Source organism: Candidozyma duobushaemuli (genome assembly GCF_002926085.2).
Source record: "Candidozyma duobushaemuli strain B09383 chromosome Unknown F_B09383, whole genome shotgun sequence".
In the NCBI taxonomy this organism is placed as follows: Eukaryota; Fungi; Ascomycota; class Pichiomycetes; order Serinales; family Metschnikowiaceae; genus Candidozyma; species Candidozyma duobushaemuli.
The window spans coordinates 548,037-563,354 of NW_020289899.1; the positions used below are offsets into that span (position 1 = coordinate 548,037).

General features: G+C 46.7%; 6 protein-coding genes across 6 annotated transcripts; 2 read left to right on the top strand and 4 right to left on the bottom strand. All coding sequences in view use genetic code 12, as the record gives it.

Annotated features, from left to right (window-relative positions):
• Window positions 1-1,095: 1,095 nt before the first annotated feature.
• Window positions 1,096-2,721, bottom strand: CXQ87_004907 (sugar porter family MFS transporter; the record flags this gene model as incomplete). The annotated part of the gene is made up of 1 exon (XM_025483339.1): window positions 1,096-2,721. One exon carries the CDS (start codon window positions 2,719-2,721, stop codon window positions 1,096-1,098), a length of 1,626 nt encoding a protein of 541 aa, XP_025337552.1.
• A 1,014-nt stretch (window positions 2,722-3,735) lies between these two features.
• CXQ87_004908 (sugar porter family MFS transporter) lies at window positions 3,736-5,397 on the bottom strand (the record flags this gene model as incomplete). The annotated part of the gene is made up of 1 exon (XM_025483340.1): window positions 3,736-5,397. One exon carries the CDS (start codon window positions 5,395-5,397, stop codon window positions 3,736-3,738), a length of 1,662 nt encoding a protein of 553 aa, XP_025337553.1.
• Window positions 5,398-7,260: 1,863 nt separating this feature from the next.
• On the bottom strand, window positions 7,261-8,190 carry CXQ87_004909 (25S rRNA (adenine2142-N1)-methyltransferase; the record flags this gene model as incomplete). The annotated part of the gene is made up of 1 exon (XM_025483341.1): window positions 7,261-8,190. One exon carries the CDS (start codon window positions 8,188-8,190, stop codon window positions 7,261-7,263), a length of 930 nt encoding a protein of 309 aa, XP_025337554.1.
• Window positions 8,191-8,451: 261 nt separating this feature from the next.
• On the top strand, window positions 8,452-10,782 carry MAK5 (putative ATP-dependent RNA helicase; the record flags this gene model as incomplete). The annotated part of the gene is made up of 1 exon (XM_025483342.1): window positions 8,452-10,782. One exon carries the CDS (start codon window positions 8,452-8,454, stop codon window positions 10,780-10,782), a length of 2,331 nt encoding a protein of 776 aa, XP_025337555.1.
• Window positions 10,783-10,863: 81 nt separating this feature from the next.
• ERF1 (translation termination factor eRF1) lies at window positions 10,864-12,171 on the bottom strand (the record flags this gene model as incomplete). Its single annotated transcript, XM_025483343.1, has 1 exon — window positions 10,864-12,171. One exon carries the CDS (start codon window positions 12,169-12,171, stop codon window positions 10,864-10,866), a length of 1,308 nt encoding a protein of 435 aa, XP_025337556.1.
• Window positions 12,172-13,910: 1,739 nt separating this feature from the next.
• On the top strand, window positions 13,911-15,275 carry LEM3 (Lem3p; the record flags this gene model as incomplete). The annotated part of the gene is made up of 1 exon (XM_025483344.1): window positions 13,911-15,275. The coding sequence occupies one exon, from the start codon at window positions 13,911-13,913 to the stop codon at window positions 15,273-15,275; it is 1,365 nt and encodes a 454-aa protein (XP_025337557.1).
• Between the last annotated feature and the right edge of the window lie 43 nt (window positions 15,276-15,318).

Genomic DNA, 15,318 nt, shown 5'->3' on the forward strand with positions numbered 1-15,318 from the left:
GACACATGCAAAAAGAAGAATGACTGTTGTTGCATTGTTCCAACGGCTCCGCCGTTCTGGTTTCTGGATTTGCTGCCCTGTCGGGTAGTTACCTCGCTTACGCAGGGAGTGTAATGTCGAAATCGGCCCATCCAAAAGTTTATGAGAAGTTCATGAAGTTTTGATATTGGTGAGGTTATAAAATGGAAATTGCCGAAAATTGTGCCTTGTTGGGTCCATGATGGCGGAGATATCAGGTTGCTTCCTGGTGTGGCTTACCTGCGTCGATATACGAGAATGCGCTACGGTTAGGAAGTGCGCTACCGTTTTGAGTGAAAAAGTGGACTCTCTGGGTTTTGGGTTTTTGTGGGAAAAAGGTGACAAGAGCAGGGGAAGTTGAAGTAGGTTGTTGGAGATCAGTGAAAATCAGTAATTCGGTTTTTTTAGCTTGTCGGTGAAGGATTTGGTGGAGTATGGGTGGAACATGCTATGACAGATTCCGCAGCATTTCTACTTTTGTTGTCTACCCGTTTTGCTCTATTGTAGACTGCTATTTTGAAACAGCTAATAAATCGCCATTATCGTCAATGTTCTCAAATACCGGTTTTAATGGCATCTAGCTCATCACTTTCGGTGCGGTTCATGTGAACGCCTCATATTTGACACATTAATGAGAAAGTACGTCTTGCTACAAATAGTACAACACTCAGACTGGGTACGTAAGTTTTGTCAAACACATGATTTTACTCGACAAAATAAATTCACAATAAAATGGTTTTCTCTGTAGATTAAGTGGGGGTTTCCATTAAATCAGATCAATTTAACAAACACAAAAAAATCACAAGATAGGATTTGCTGACCCCCCACTTCTTGAAAGAAGCATCATCATTGCTGCAAACAGCTGCAAACATCATCTACGTAACAACACTTCCACTTGCATCGATTTTTTCAATCTCAAGCTCCCAATTTTCTTCTCGTATCTTCGAGCTTAAAACCCCATTTTTAAGTAATTCCGAGTGTATCAAATCTACACAACTTGTATCGGTAAAACATCATTCATTCAAAATTAGAATATTAAGCCCTGCGAATGTACAGTGGCAGTAAGTTTATGACCGTCTAAGCAGTCTCGGTCTTTTCGGCCTCGGGGACGAATCCACCAGTCTTCCAGGCAGCCAAACCAGAAGCGTACATCTCGTCAACCTCCTCCAAAGAAAGACCCTTGGTCTCACAAAGGAAGAAGTAGATGAAGAAGACGGAGAACAACATGGAACCGGCAAAAACGAAACCGTAGTTGAAGTGGATGGCGGAGGTGATGAATGGAGTGAAGAAGGCAATCAAGAAACCAAAAATCCAGTTAGCTCCGGTAGCGACAGACATGGCCTTGGATCTGATTCTCAATGGGTAGTTTTCGGAAAGAATGCAGTAGACACCACCGGCCCAGGTGGAAGCAAAGAAGAAAATGTTCAAGCAGGTGATGAAAATCATGGCGTTACCGGTTGGCTTTCTGGTGTTTTCTTCGGTGTTGTCGTAACCGTCAATGTACAATTTGGCGGAACCCAAGGCGGAGTAAATGACAAGACAGATGGTCATGCAGACGGAACCAATCAAGAGGGTAAGTCTTCTACCCAAATGCTCAATGGCCCAAATGTTAGGGAAAGTGGAAACCAAGTTGACAGCACCCAAAATGATGGAAGTCTTGAAAGAGTCGTTCATACCGACAGCCTTGAAGATGGTGGTACCGTAGTAGAAGAAGTAGTTGATACCGGAAAGCTGCTGCAAGATGGCGGTAATGATACCGATGATGACTCTTCTGAAGATCTTTGGCTTACCGTTGATCAACTCCATCCAGTCGGCGTTACCAGCAAGAGCCTCCTTGTCAAGACCAGCCTGGATGGTTCTGATTTCAGCCTCGACAACATCGTCGTTAATGTCAACCTTGTTGGATCTGGCAATGGATCTTCTGGCATCGTCGACTCTCTGTTTCATCATAAGGAATCTTGGGGACTCAGGCATGTTCAACATACCACAGACCAAAAGGGCAGCCCAGACAAAGCAAAGACCCAATGGGATTCTCCAGCACTTGGCATCGTCGTAGGTCTTAGTACCGTAAGTGCAGCAGTAACCAATAAAGATACCCAAAGTGATGCAAAGCTGGAAACAACAGACCAAAGTACCTCTGACCTGTTTGGGGGCAACCTCGGAAATAAAGACAGGAGCAACAACGGAAACAGTACCGACAGCAAGACCAGTAACAAAACGGCCAATGAAGAATTGGTACCACTTGTCGTCAGAAGAAATCTGGATAGCAATGCCCACAACGTAAATAGCCATAGCCAACATGATACCCATTCTTCTGCCCCACATGTCACCGACTTTGCCAATAAAAATACCACCAATGCAGCAACCGATGTTGAAGATAGAAACCATCAAACCGGTTCTCGAGTTGGAAAGATAGTATTCACCAGAACTTTTGAGCTGACCAAAACGCTCAATGAAGTTGTCCATAGCGACGAAACCGGAAATCGTACCGGTGTCAAAACCGAAAACAAAACCACCAAAGGCAACGAGGAAACAGAAAACCGACATGGCAATGTACTCTTTGCCCGAACGAGTGTCGATTTCCTTAGGAGGCTCGACTGCCAAGTCCTTGTCGACCTCCTTATCCAAAAGAACGTTGTCGTTGATGTTCGTGTTGGTAGTGGGAGCTCCCAGTTGGGTCTGCTCCAAATTAGTTTGAGACATGATTATGTATTTGTGTTGATGTGTTTGTAAGTGATGATGAAAAAAAAGTAGAATAGGGGGTCGCCAGGCCCGATATTTATAATGCTATTGGATGTGGTGGAGCTGCCTTGATGGGATGGCCACGGCTGACTGTGGGCTCAGCAGACGGAAAAACCATGGTGACACGGTTTTGGTTGCAAAAAAAAACTTCGGAAGAATCATGCGACGGTGCATTAGAGACGGCGCGGCGACGTTACAGAGAGTCGTAATGGGGCGCTATGTGCCGGACTTGTATTGCTGAATGCCCTGTTTGGGCGAGCATGCAGTATTACAATGCACTCGCCTTGCACATACGGAGAAAAAATGCACCGTCACGCAGTAGCAGCCCATCCATCTCGTGGCTTTGCAAATCGTTTTGCAACTTGTCACCGCAAAATACCTCGGCAATCTACTGAGCCATATTTCAACCTGCCCTTTTCGGACGTTCTCCAGACACCGTTGGTCGTAAATTATGCAGCCTCAGATGCCCCAGCCACTCTGTCACAAGGTTGGAGTTCATCCTCGGTCAGTCAGCCTGACCTTATTTTCACGACACCCTCTACGGGGAATATCGGCTCAGAATATCGTCCCATCCCCAGAAGACCCCACCTTGATTATTTTGGAGAAGTTTGACGTGGATGGAGGGGTGGTGTTTGCGATGTTTCCATATAAAATTGTGTTCATTTTGTTTGGATTGTTGTGTCCTTTTCTCTACGGCATCTACAGTATATCAATAGGTTGTTGAAAAAGACGTTGACATTAAGTTTTCATAGACTTTGACATCTCTATATCCAGTAGCCCCACCATCTGCCCAGAAAGGTGAGTCGTTTTCGTATACGCAAGAACACCGCCACTGTCGTACCCAGTTGTATATATCAACAAACAAGCACCATCGGCACGACACCAATGTTCCTCAAAAATACATCCTTGATTCTTTTCGTTGTTATTGTGCTATCTATGCTTTGGACAAATCTATAAGGTCCTTTCGTATCGTCATTAAACCTGTTCATCACCAGGCTTTTCGTCAGCAGCGTATCCAGTGGAGTGGGCCATGTGGGCTACCGAAGGAGGCTCCCAGTTGGCGGACTTCCAGGCAGAAACACCAGAGGCGTACATCTCATCGACCTCCTCCAAAGAAAGACCCTTTGTCTCGTAGACAAAGAAGTACACATAGAAGATGGAGAACAACAAGCAGCCGGTGAAAACAAAACCGAAGTTGAAGTGGATGGCGGAAGTGATGAAGGGGGTGAAGAAGGAAATCAAAAATCCCCACATCCAGTTGGCGGCAGTGGCCACAGACATGGCCTTGGCTCTGATTCTCAATGGGTAAGTCTCAGAGATGATGCAGTAACAACCACCTGCCCAGGTCGAAGCGAAAGATGCAATGTACAAGCAGGTGATGAAAATCATGGCGTTACCGGTTGGCTTTCTGGTGTTTTCTTCGGTGTTTTCGAAACCGTCAATGTACAAGTTGACGGAACCGAGAATGGAGTAAATGAGGAAACACACAAACATGCTGACGGAGCCGGCAAGGAGACAGACTCTTCTACCCAAACGTTCAATGAGGTAGATGTTGAGGAATGTCGATGCAAAGTTGACCACACCCAAGATGATGGAGGTCTGGAAAGAGTCCTTAAGACCAACGGCCTTGAAAATGGTGGTACCGTAGTAGAAGAAGTAGTTGTCACCGGTCAACTGCTGCAAGGATTGAAGCATAATACCCATGATGACTCTTCTGAGAATCTTTGGCTTACCAGTGATCAATTCCTTCCAGGAGGCATTACCAGCAAGCTTCTCACGATCGATACCAGCCTGAATAAGCTGCACTTCGGTGTAAACGGCAGGGTCCTCCACGGAAACCTTGTTGGATCTGGCGATGGAGTTTCTGGCATCTTCAATTCTGCTCTTCTCAATCAAGTATCTTGGAGACTCAGGCATGGAAACCATACCACCCAACAACATAAGAGCCCATGCAAAACAGAGACCCAATGGGATTCTCCACAGTCTGGAGTCGGAGTAGGTCTTGGTACCGTACGTGGTACAGTAACCCAAGAAGATACCCAAGGTGATACACAACTGGAAGCAGCAGACCAAGGTACCTCTGATTTGCTTTGGAGAAACCTCGGAAATGAAAAGTGGACAAATGACGGAAACGGTACCGACAGCGAGACCAGTGATCAAACGACCAATGAAGTATTGGTACCAGGCATCCTGAGAAGCAATCTGAATAACGATACCGACGATGTAGATGACCATGGCGAACATGATACCGATTCTTCTACCGTAGACATCACCGACTTTGCAAATGAAAATACCACCGATGGCGCAACCCACATTGAAAATGGAAACCATCAAACCGGTTCTGACGTCACTGAGGTAGTACTCACCAGAACCATTGAGCTGACCGAATCTCTCCTTGAAGTCAGGCATGTTCACGAAACCGGAAATAGTACCGGTATCGAAACCAAAGACAAAACCACCGAATGCAACCAAAAGACACAAGGTGGCCACCACAAGATACTCTTTTGTAGATTTCTTGGGCAATTCAGGAAGGTCCTCCTCAGTGGAGTCCTTCTTCTGCTCCTGGATGGACTTGTCCAAAAGCGAATCGTTGGTGGGTGTTTGCACACCCGAGGAAGTTGTTTCTTCACGAGACATGATCGTAAGTTGTTGATGATAAAAAATAGAAGGTGGGATGGGCCCACATTTATAGTTTTTGGCTGTTCCAGGTAAGTGCTAAATTTTACCGGCGCTGTGAGGCATTTCATGTTGCAATTGTCTGCCAACAATGCAAGCTGCATGCACAGCGACGCACCACGCCAGGGTGACTGCAAATGCACTTAGAAACGTCGTTCTCATGCAGGCCGGCCCCATACTTAGCTGAGCAGGTCCTGCCAGTCCATCTGCGGGCGGCTTTGCATACATGATGCATTCCCCAATTCGCTCCAGGTTTCTCCGGAGATGCCCCGGAAATTTTTTCTGGAGTTAAGAATCTCCCTACTGAAAGGCGAAAAAAAGTGGGTGCAAAAAAAGCCAAGACTTGTGAGGACCTCCGGGCATTGACAGGCAATTGGCACCTGCAAGGCTGAAAATTCGAGAAGAGAGTGCGTCTTCTGACGATTCGTAAAAAACTGCTTTCGGGGTAAAGGTCTAGACAAGGAGCGGCGTCGGGAAGCTCGTGAGGCATGAAGCCCGGATAAACCTCGTTCGCTGTCCGTGGCATGTTATGTCAACTTTAGGCTTCTTCAAGCGACCGGCTTCAATCTACATTCCGAGCCTTTTTTGTCCTTGGAGTTTTTCAGGTAAGTGGGGGGAGTACCTGGGGGACATCACAGTGTATGTGGGGGCTTGCTGGAGGGCGAGAAAATGGAACATCGATCGATGTTGCAATTAGCCTCGAGGCACACCGGAACAAACCATGATGTCAAAACGGCGCTCCTTCACACAGGACCTGTAAAAGTCCGAACGGCAGTACGACACAATTGCCTTGCCGTATAAAAAATGGTCAGTTTAACGGAGGGTTTAGTTGCCGACTTGCCAGCTGCGTCGAATCGTCCGAAAAGATCGGAAGTTTTTCCGGATACCTGCATGACTTGCTGAGAGATTTGCAGGCATCACCAGACGCTCAATTTCAGGTACCTGCGATGAATGATCTGACGGTGCAAATAGGTAAAAATAAATGGGAAAAAAAGAAAGAAACGGGGAGAAGCAAGCAAGGTCGCCCTGTTTCAGTGCTTTCTTTTGGAAGGGTCCAAAACGCAAGTATCTCGCTTAAGCGCATACCACACCACGCAAGTTTGAAGAAGTGGGTAACAAATCAGCTCACAGCTGTGAAGCTTTAGAGAAGCTGTCAATTGATCGAAAGAAAAAAACGTCAATTAGGTGGCAACCACTTTAAGGTTTGCTCAATCGCTTTCCGCTCCCATTTCTCTTTAATTTCAATGAGAGAGCACTTATCGCTCCTCGCAGGACGTGACGGAGTTTCATTGCTCAAACAGGAATATTTTTAGACGTATGTGAATTTCTTTTGATGCTTCCAGATTCGAGGCGAACGATGGTCTGATGGTACATTTGTTAGGTGAAATTGTGGGGTACAGTGTCTGAGAGAATTCTGTATTCAGTTTTCCCCGGGTTTCTAGAAATAATATCAGCAGGTCCAGATCGATCTCGAATGCACGATGGGTCATTGTGCCTCTTTGATCATATCGATATGTCTGTATAGCCGTGCTTGACTCCGCTTCTAGAAAATCACACGAGTAGTCATACGGGCCTTGAGGGATTGAAAGGGATGGGTTCCCTGGATATGGATGGATTTCGATGCAGAATCATGACAAGAATGATGGATATGTTGCAGGGAGTTCAATTCCGCTTTCATGAATCATGTGCTAATTGACTTTTAATACTTGGCTTGATTGAGCGTGCATCACCTTGTCTTTTACCTCTGGCAGCAAAATGAATTGTAACCTATTCTGAAACCATCGTTATAAGTTAAGTCTCAGTCTTCTTCAATGGCGGGCTTGATCACCCTAGGGAGATGTAAAAGTTGTTTCTCGTTGCACCCGGAAGAATCTCCTTCTTCTTCTCCTTTTTTCCAGTCCTTGGCTTCTTCCCGTTCCAGTCGAAGAGCCAGTATGCCACCTTGTTGGCTTCGTGATACTTCACTTGAGAAAAACCCACTTTTCCCATAACTTCCAAAAACAACTCCCGGCTCATATACCGAGAATTCGACACACACGGCAACGGCAAAACCATGAAAACACTCAGGGGTGTTTCACTAACAGGAAGCAAAAATTGAGCCATCCTCTTCAACATCTCACCTCTCTTTTCAGCAGAAGGAACAAAGTTCAACACGAGAGAACACAGTATGAGATCAAAGCGGTCTGTATCATCCACAGGTAGCGGCCTTTCCATGAAATCCTGCTGGAGAATCTTTGGATCCTGAGAGTTCAAGTCAATTCTCGTGACTTCTCCAAACAACCCACTGGTTGAGATCTGGTTATTGGGACTGAGACACCCGATTTCCAAGCTCTTTGCAGCCGTTCGTCCGAGATCCTTGTACCATTCAACTAGTTTCTTTGAAGAGTCACCTCCTCGTTCAGAAGCCTGCCCCACAGTAGAAGCCATCTGGTATATATGGAGTCCTCCTCTTAGTTCAACCTCCTTGTCAATGCGGCCTAGCATCTTGGCAATTTCAGATCTGGATGTGGTATTATCGAACTTGAAGAGCTCGGGCTTCTTTGGAAGCTTGAATGTCTCAAACTCCTTAGCGTACACCGATCCTAGTTTCTCCTTGTAGTCCGACTCATCAAGGTCTAGGATTCTCAAAAGAGCCGTCTTGTTTTTCTGCAAAACATGGAAACGTCGTATAATCTTGCGAGCTTTCTGTGGCTTGAGCTTCGGTTTTCGCTGCACCCCTGCAGACGAACTTATCGTCTTTGGTCGTTTTAGCATGTAGTTGTATGTTGATTCGCATTGGTAGTAGGATCAGGGTGGTAGCTATAGATTTGCACCCAGCACCCAAAACAATGTTGATTCTTCAAAAATCAATATTTTGCCCCAAATATTAATCAAAAATATATCAACGGTTTTGAAATACCATGGATCATGGAATTACTGGGTAGCACGTGCCCAGTATCACGCGAGCTCATCTCGATGCTTTTCAGATACATCTACCCCATAATCCTAGATTTCAACCACTATTGAAATTTAATTATGCCTCCGCAAGGAAAACGCAGCTTTAAGCTGCTGGCCAAAAGGGTCACGCCCACGATGAAACAAAAGCAGGGCAGAACCAACAAAATCATCAAGGCAGATGCACTCAAATGGAAGCCAGTTGACATTCCAGACCACATGGAAGACTACGGTGGTTTGTTTGGCATTGAAGAGCTTGAGGGCGTTGATGTTAAGATGGTGAACGGTAAGGCCGAGTTTGTTTCTAGAGAGAGTGATTTGGAGGCTTCCGATGACGAGTTTTTGGGTTTCGATGAGCCGAAGAAGAAGAAACAGAAGAAGAATAAGCAGGAACTGAAGGATGAGCTGGAAGAGGAAGTCAAGGATGGCGAATCTGAAGAAAAAGCCACTGAAATGAGCCCCCAGGATGAAAAGAAAGCCAAGCAGAAGGAGAAGAACAAGGCGAAGCTCAAGGAAAAGAAAGAGAAACAGAAACAGAAAAAGCTCGAGGCCAAGGAAGCCAGAGAAAAAGCTCTTGAAGACAATGACGACAATGATGGAAATCTCAGTGCCAACGCATTTGCTGGTTTGGACATTCCCCTTCCAGATGACGATATCGATTTGCCCAACTGGAACTCGGTTTCTCTCAGTCCGTATCTTCTAAACGGTCTCCAGCTGCTTGGCTTCAAAACCCCAACGGCGATTCAGAAATCGGCCATTCCTTTGGCTATAGAAGGCAAAGACGTCATTGGTAAAGCTACAACCGGCTCCGGTAAGACCCTAGCTTATGGTCTTCCTATTCTCGAAAGACATATCCAAAAGTTGAACGAAATCAAGGAAACCCGTGCCAAAGAAGAAATCCCACCTCCTTCTGGTATAATCTTTGCACCCACCAGAGAATTGGCACACCAAGTTGTTGATCACTTGAACAGAATCTCAAAGTACGCTCCACTTTCACAGCATGGTATTGTTTCTATTACTGGTGGTCTTTCTATCCAGAAACAAGAGCGTATGTTGGAATACGGCCCTAGTATCATTGTGGCCACCCCAGGTCGTCTTTTGGAACTTATAGAGAAAAACTCCGACTTGGCTGCTAGACTCGGTGCTACTGATACCGTTGTCCTCGATGAAGCTGATAGATTGTTGCAGGACGGACACTTTGAGGAGTTTGAAAAGATTCTTGAGCTCTTCATTAAAGGCAGAGATAGCAAGAAGTATGGTTACAAATGGCAGACCTTGGTTTTCTCTGCCACTTTTTCCAAGGACCTTTTCGGTAAGCTCGACAAGAAGGGCAAGCAGAAGGAGAAAAAAGCTTACAGTGGAGGCCTTATCGGCAACACCGAGATTCTCGAACTTTTATCCAAAAAGCTTCGATTCAAGGATCCCAAGCCATCACTTTGTGATGCCAACCCTAAGGAAATCGTTTCTGGTCAAGTCACAGAAGCTCTTGTTGAGTGCGGTGCAGCAGAAAGAGACCTTTTCTTGTACTACTTTTTGCTCATGTACCCTGGATCCACGCTTGTCTTTGCAAATGCTGTGGACTCCGTCAAGAGACTTGTTCCTTTCCTTGAAAACCTCAAAATCCCAGCATTCTCCATCCACTCGTCGATGGTTCAAAAACAGAGATTGCGTGCTCTTGAACGCTTCAAGGCCTCCACGGAGAATAACAAAACATCTGTGCTTATAGCCTCCGATGTGGCAGCAAGAGGTTTGGATATTCCCCATATCGACCATGTGGCTCACTACCATTTGCCCAGATCTGCTGATGTGTACATTCATCGTTCGGGTAGAACTGCCAGAGCCGGTGAAGAAGGTGTTTCTGTCATGTTTTGCTCTCCACAAGAGGCCTCGGGACCTTTCAGAAAGTTGAGAAACCTCGTGGCTGCAAGTGCTGAAAAACACTCCAAGGTTTCTGGGAAAGGAGACCTCAAGATGTTGGACATTGACTACGACCTTGTTACTCAGCTTAGAGAGCGGGTTCGTATTGCATCCAAATTGGCAGATTCGTCTATTGCATCTACAGCAACAAGAAAAGAGTCGTCATGGGTCAAACAGGCTGCTGAGGATTTGGGAATTGAGGACCTTGATGGTATTGAAGATTTCGAGGATGATGTGATTAAAAAGCAAAAGAAGAGAAATGACGGCAAGAAGCTCACGAATGAGGAGGCCAAGATCGAAAAAGCCAAGCTCAGAGAGCTTCTCAATGTTCCTCTTCGGAAGAACCACAGAAGATCATACCTCACCAGTGGACTTGAAAACTTGGCACACCAGATCGTTTCAGGTAAAACATCAGAAACCGTTCTTGGTAGAGAAGCCGTGAAGGCCTTGGACGAGCTCAAGGGCCAAAAAAAGAACAAAAAGAACAGAAAATAAGCATCTACAGCGGAATCGTTTCCGAATTGCATTCTAAAATACACAGAAGCGGGCCTGGCAGGCCGCGTCTAACCACACCTTTTAAATGAAGTCCTCATCACTGTCGTAGTACTCGTCCTCGTCCTCGTCGGACTCGTCAACCAACTGCTCGAAGTTGAGCTTGTATCTCAAAAGAGCACCAACACCACCGAAACCCTGGACGAACTGGGCACCCTCGGAAGAACGGTCGGTGACAAACTCAAGAGTAGCACCGAAGCTCTTGTAGTTCTCAGCCAACCACTCCAAGAACATCTCCTCCTTGACAGTCTCCATCTCGTTACCAGTGGCCTTGTCGATCAAGTAAGATTTGTCTCCCAACTCAGGGTTCACGTGGGCAATCACCTCACGGTCCTCGGAGTTCTTCAAGGTGTATCTGACAATGTTCAAGTTCTCGTAGACAATGACGGTCTCACAAGCACCAGCATCCAAGGCTTTCAAAGTGTCCTCGATACCGTAACAGAACTTACCAGTATCAAGAGAAATCTCCTCGAAGTAAGTATTCAAAAGCTTCTTCTCCTGGACGAACTTGACGTTGGCCAAGGTCTCGGCAGAAAGCTCAATGGCCTGGTTGAAACCGTTCTCACCACCGTAAGAAACATCGACAATCTTCAACACACGGGCCTGCAATCTGGGGTCGAACAAGTCGGACTTGGACAATTCGTTCTTGAAATCAGCAGAACCGGCCAAAATCAAACCCTTACAGTTGACCTTGTCGTTTTCGATAAAGTTTTGCACGGCAACCTCGGCGACTTTTCTGACGTAGTTGTGTCTCTTTTCCTCTCTCAAACGGGAGAAACGAACAGCAGACTGACCACCTCTACCGTGCTTCTTGGGCAAATCAACAGTAAACTTATGCAAAACCTCACGGTTGTTACCAGAAACAGCACCGAAAAGGGCTCCATTACCGTCCATGATGATGAAACCGAAACGGTCGTCGTCCTGAAGCAACTCAGAAAGCGCCTCCACGTGGAACTTGTTGTCACACAAGTACAAAGACGTGTTAATTGGCTTGAAGGGCTCAAAGTCAATGTTCAACTTCTTTTCCTTACCCTCATCGGTAATGACATCACCACAGTAAAGCACAAGACCGTTTTTGGGGCAGTGCGTGTACAACTTCAATTTCTGCTGGGTGGAAGTGATGGCGGAAAGAACGGAAAGACGGTTGACTCTCGACTTGATGTTGGAAGCGGTACCGTATTCTTCAGTCAACTTCTTCTGAGTCAAGGAGATCTGGGATCCTGGCGGGATGATCAACGAGATCATGGAGGTACCGTTACCACGGGCAAGCTCGAGGGACTTGATCAACTTCTTGATCTTCCAGATTTCGATGTTTCTCTCTGCGCCGTCCATTGGAAAAAGTGGTTTTGATGAAAGCTGAAGCAACCGCTAAAAAATTTGAACATACTGCACGCGCGAAGACACCGGTGTTTGAACGATGGGACTAGCCTGTGGTGAATTCTTTGGAAGAGTACTTTTAAATGGGTGTAGATTGGAAGAAGTGGCTTTAACTGTTTTGGTTTCTTTCTTTTTTTATTTTGTTGCAGAATGGCAGGGAATGGGTGGGGTTGGTGTGTCGTTGAGGACAGACTGGAGAAAGTGAAAAATTTCCAAAAGTGGGGATTTGAACAAATGGACAAGTTTTTTGAAAGTGGGCGATTTCGTGATGCTTGGATCATATATAAAATCGTTTTTCGTTCGATAGGTGCCTGGTGTGGGCGGTTGTTGGGGATCTTTCTGAGAAGACCGATTTCGCAGCCATTCCATTGGAGATCTGGTGCTCATGAAGGTTTGAAACATCACGAGAAAAAGCCTTCATTGAAGCAATTTTCTAAGTTATATTGCTTCTTGGCTTGTCATGATGGGATGTGAATGGATTTTCGAGGTCAGCCTGGAATGGCCAGTGGTTATGAAGGGTCGAGGTCGCCAGGCTTGTAGAATTTTGATAAAAGCTGATCATATAGATGTGCCCTGAGTATGCATCCGCAGACGCAATGTTCTATTTATCATTTGAAAGCTCTTCTGGTAAGACCTTTGGTTATGGTTCGTTTTTTGTACTTTTTACAGCTATCCAGTTTTGCTCACTCAGTGCAACTACAGCTCCATGACGTGAACTAGTGGAATCATACGACGTGCACAAGGCGCTACCAACAACAAGAATGATACTGTTCAGAATTCCAGAAAATGAAAAATGAAGTGGAATAGGAAATTATCAAAACATCGTACCATCAGAGGAACGTCGTGGTCTTGATCTGATCCCACCGAACAAGCACACAGTGCCTTGATCTTTCGAAACAGGAACAATTGATTTTCGAGGCTACTCAGATGCGCAATCGCCATCATGAAGTGTAGTCTGTGAGCAGCACTTACATCAGGCGAAAGTGTACTGATCATGATTCAACCAATGAGACCCAACTTAACCTGCCACTGAGCTCTACGGTAATTTAGAGGCACCAGCCAATTGGAACCTAGTAATAAATAAATATGTCAAAATTTTTTGACCTCCTCCTTTGTTTTACCCGACTCCACTTTCTCAGGTACACCTTGAACGAGCCAGCATCAACAAACCTCCCCCTACACCCATCTAGTCCCCCGAAATTGCCAAATCTCGCCAGATCCACTAACCTAAATCCAGCAATTCCAACCACGCGGTAATTTTCTCCACGCCAGGTTCGGAGCCACGAGGTCTCCTCACCAATAACTCAATCCACATCCACCGATTGCCAGGAACTCGAAAAAGCCAAGCAGCCTTTTGGGCTGGTTTAGACGTTCACGAAAAGCCAAAAAAAATTCTATTTTTGACCGCCCACACGCTAATTTTAAAACCCGTATTTGACCTACTCTCCGTTCCTGAGTGCGGGTTCACGGCTTAGCACAGTTGCCGAATGAACCGTAGCACCGACAACAAAGCGAGTCAGGGCTCCCAAAAAAAAGAAAAAAAACACCCCTTACTCTCATAAACCTCTTAACTCTTTCAATTCAATCAACAAAGAGATTCGAATAAACTTCAACTTGCAATATTCACGCACCCCGGCATATCTACGTCCCGCAGCGATCTCAATCTCATCAACTTTCACCTACTTCTCTTTTCCATGAGCGTCAAGAACTCCAGCAACGACGTGCTGGCGCCCGAAATGCAGGGTCTGCTGGCGTCTGGCTCGCCGTTTGACGACCAGCCCGATCCGGGTTTTGATCAAAGAGGCGATTTGGAGACAGAGTCCGATTCAGACTCGGACTATGCGATCGAGCCCAAGAAGGAGAAGCTGAGGCGGCCCAACGACAACGCGTTTCAGCAGCAGCGGCTCAAGGCCATCAATCCGGTGATCACCGCGCACTGGCTTATTCCGATTCTTTTGGGCCTTGGTGTGTTTCTTCTTCCTTTGGGAGGTGCCATGTGGTTGGCTTCCCATAGAGTGGAGGACTTCACCATCGACTACACCCAGTGTGAGAACTTGGCCTCGGCGGACTACTGGCTGCCTATTCCGGACCAGTACACAAACTACAACTTGGATTATGCCGATGTGCCTCAGGCGCAGTGGAAGTTGGACACCAACGAGAGCCAGCCTTTTGAGGACGAGAGACGGGTGTGCAAGATCCAGTTCCACGTTCCCCACACGTTGAAGAGCCCGCTCTACTTCTTTTACCGTTTGGAGAACTTCTCGCAGAACCACAGACGTTATGCCAAGTCCTTCTCCGAGGACCAGATCCAGGGCACAGCGGCCTCCTTGGCGGCCATCAAGGACGGTGTGGGAGAGAACTGCGAGCCGCTTTCTCAGGACGACAGCGGCAAGAAGTTGTACCCTTGCGGTCTTGTAGCAAACTCCTTGTTCAACGACACCTTCACGCCCACTTTCAGCGGCGTCAACGGCACCAGCGACGACTATGTCTGGTCCAGAAACGGCATTTCCTGGTCCACCAACGACGGCCGTTTCAAAAAAACCAAGTACGACCCCAGCGAGATTGCTCCTCCTCCAAACTGGTACAAGATGTTCCCTGAGGGCTACAACTCCACCAACGTGCCCGACATCTCGCAGTGGGAAGACTTCCAGAACTGGATGTTTACATCGGCGCTCCAGAAGTTCAACAAGCTCTACATGCGGAACGACAACGAGGCGCTCCCGGAGGGTGTCTACGAGGTGAGCGTCGGGTTGCACTTCCCCGTGTTGCCCTACGACGGCAAGAAGAAGATCTTCATTTCGCAGCGGTCTGTGCTTGGAGGCAAGAACTATTTCTTGGCTTTCTCGTGGATCGCCGGCGGCGCCTGCTGCATGGTTGTGGGAATTCTCGTGCTTGTGGTGAACATTGTGAAGCCACGGAAGCCAGGAGACGAGAGATTGCTCAGTTGGAACCGGGAGAAGCTTGAGGCTGATGAGAAGGAAGCCGCCGAAGCCAACAGGAAGGAGGCTGGGGAAGCGGAGGGAGAAGGCAGCACAGCCCGGAGCGAGAACCGTGCGTGATTTTGAAATAAACGATCTAACGAGCTAAACGAGGTGGCGGAAA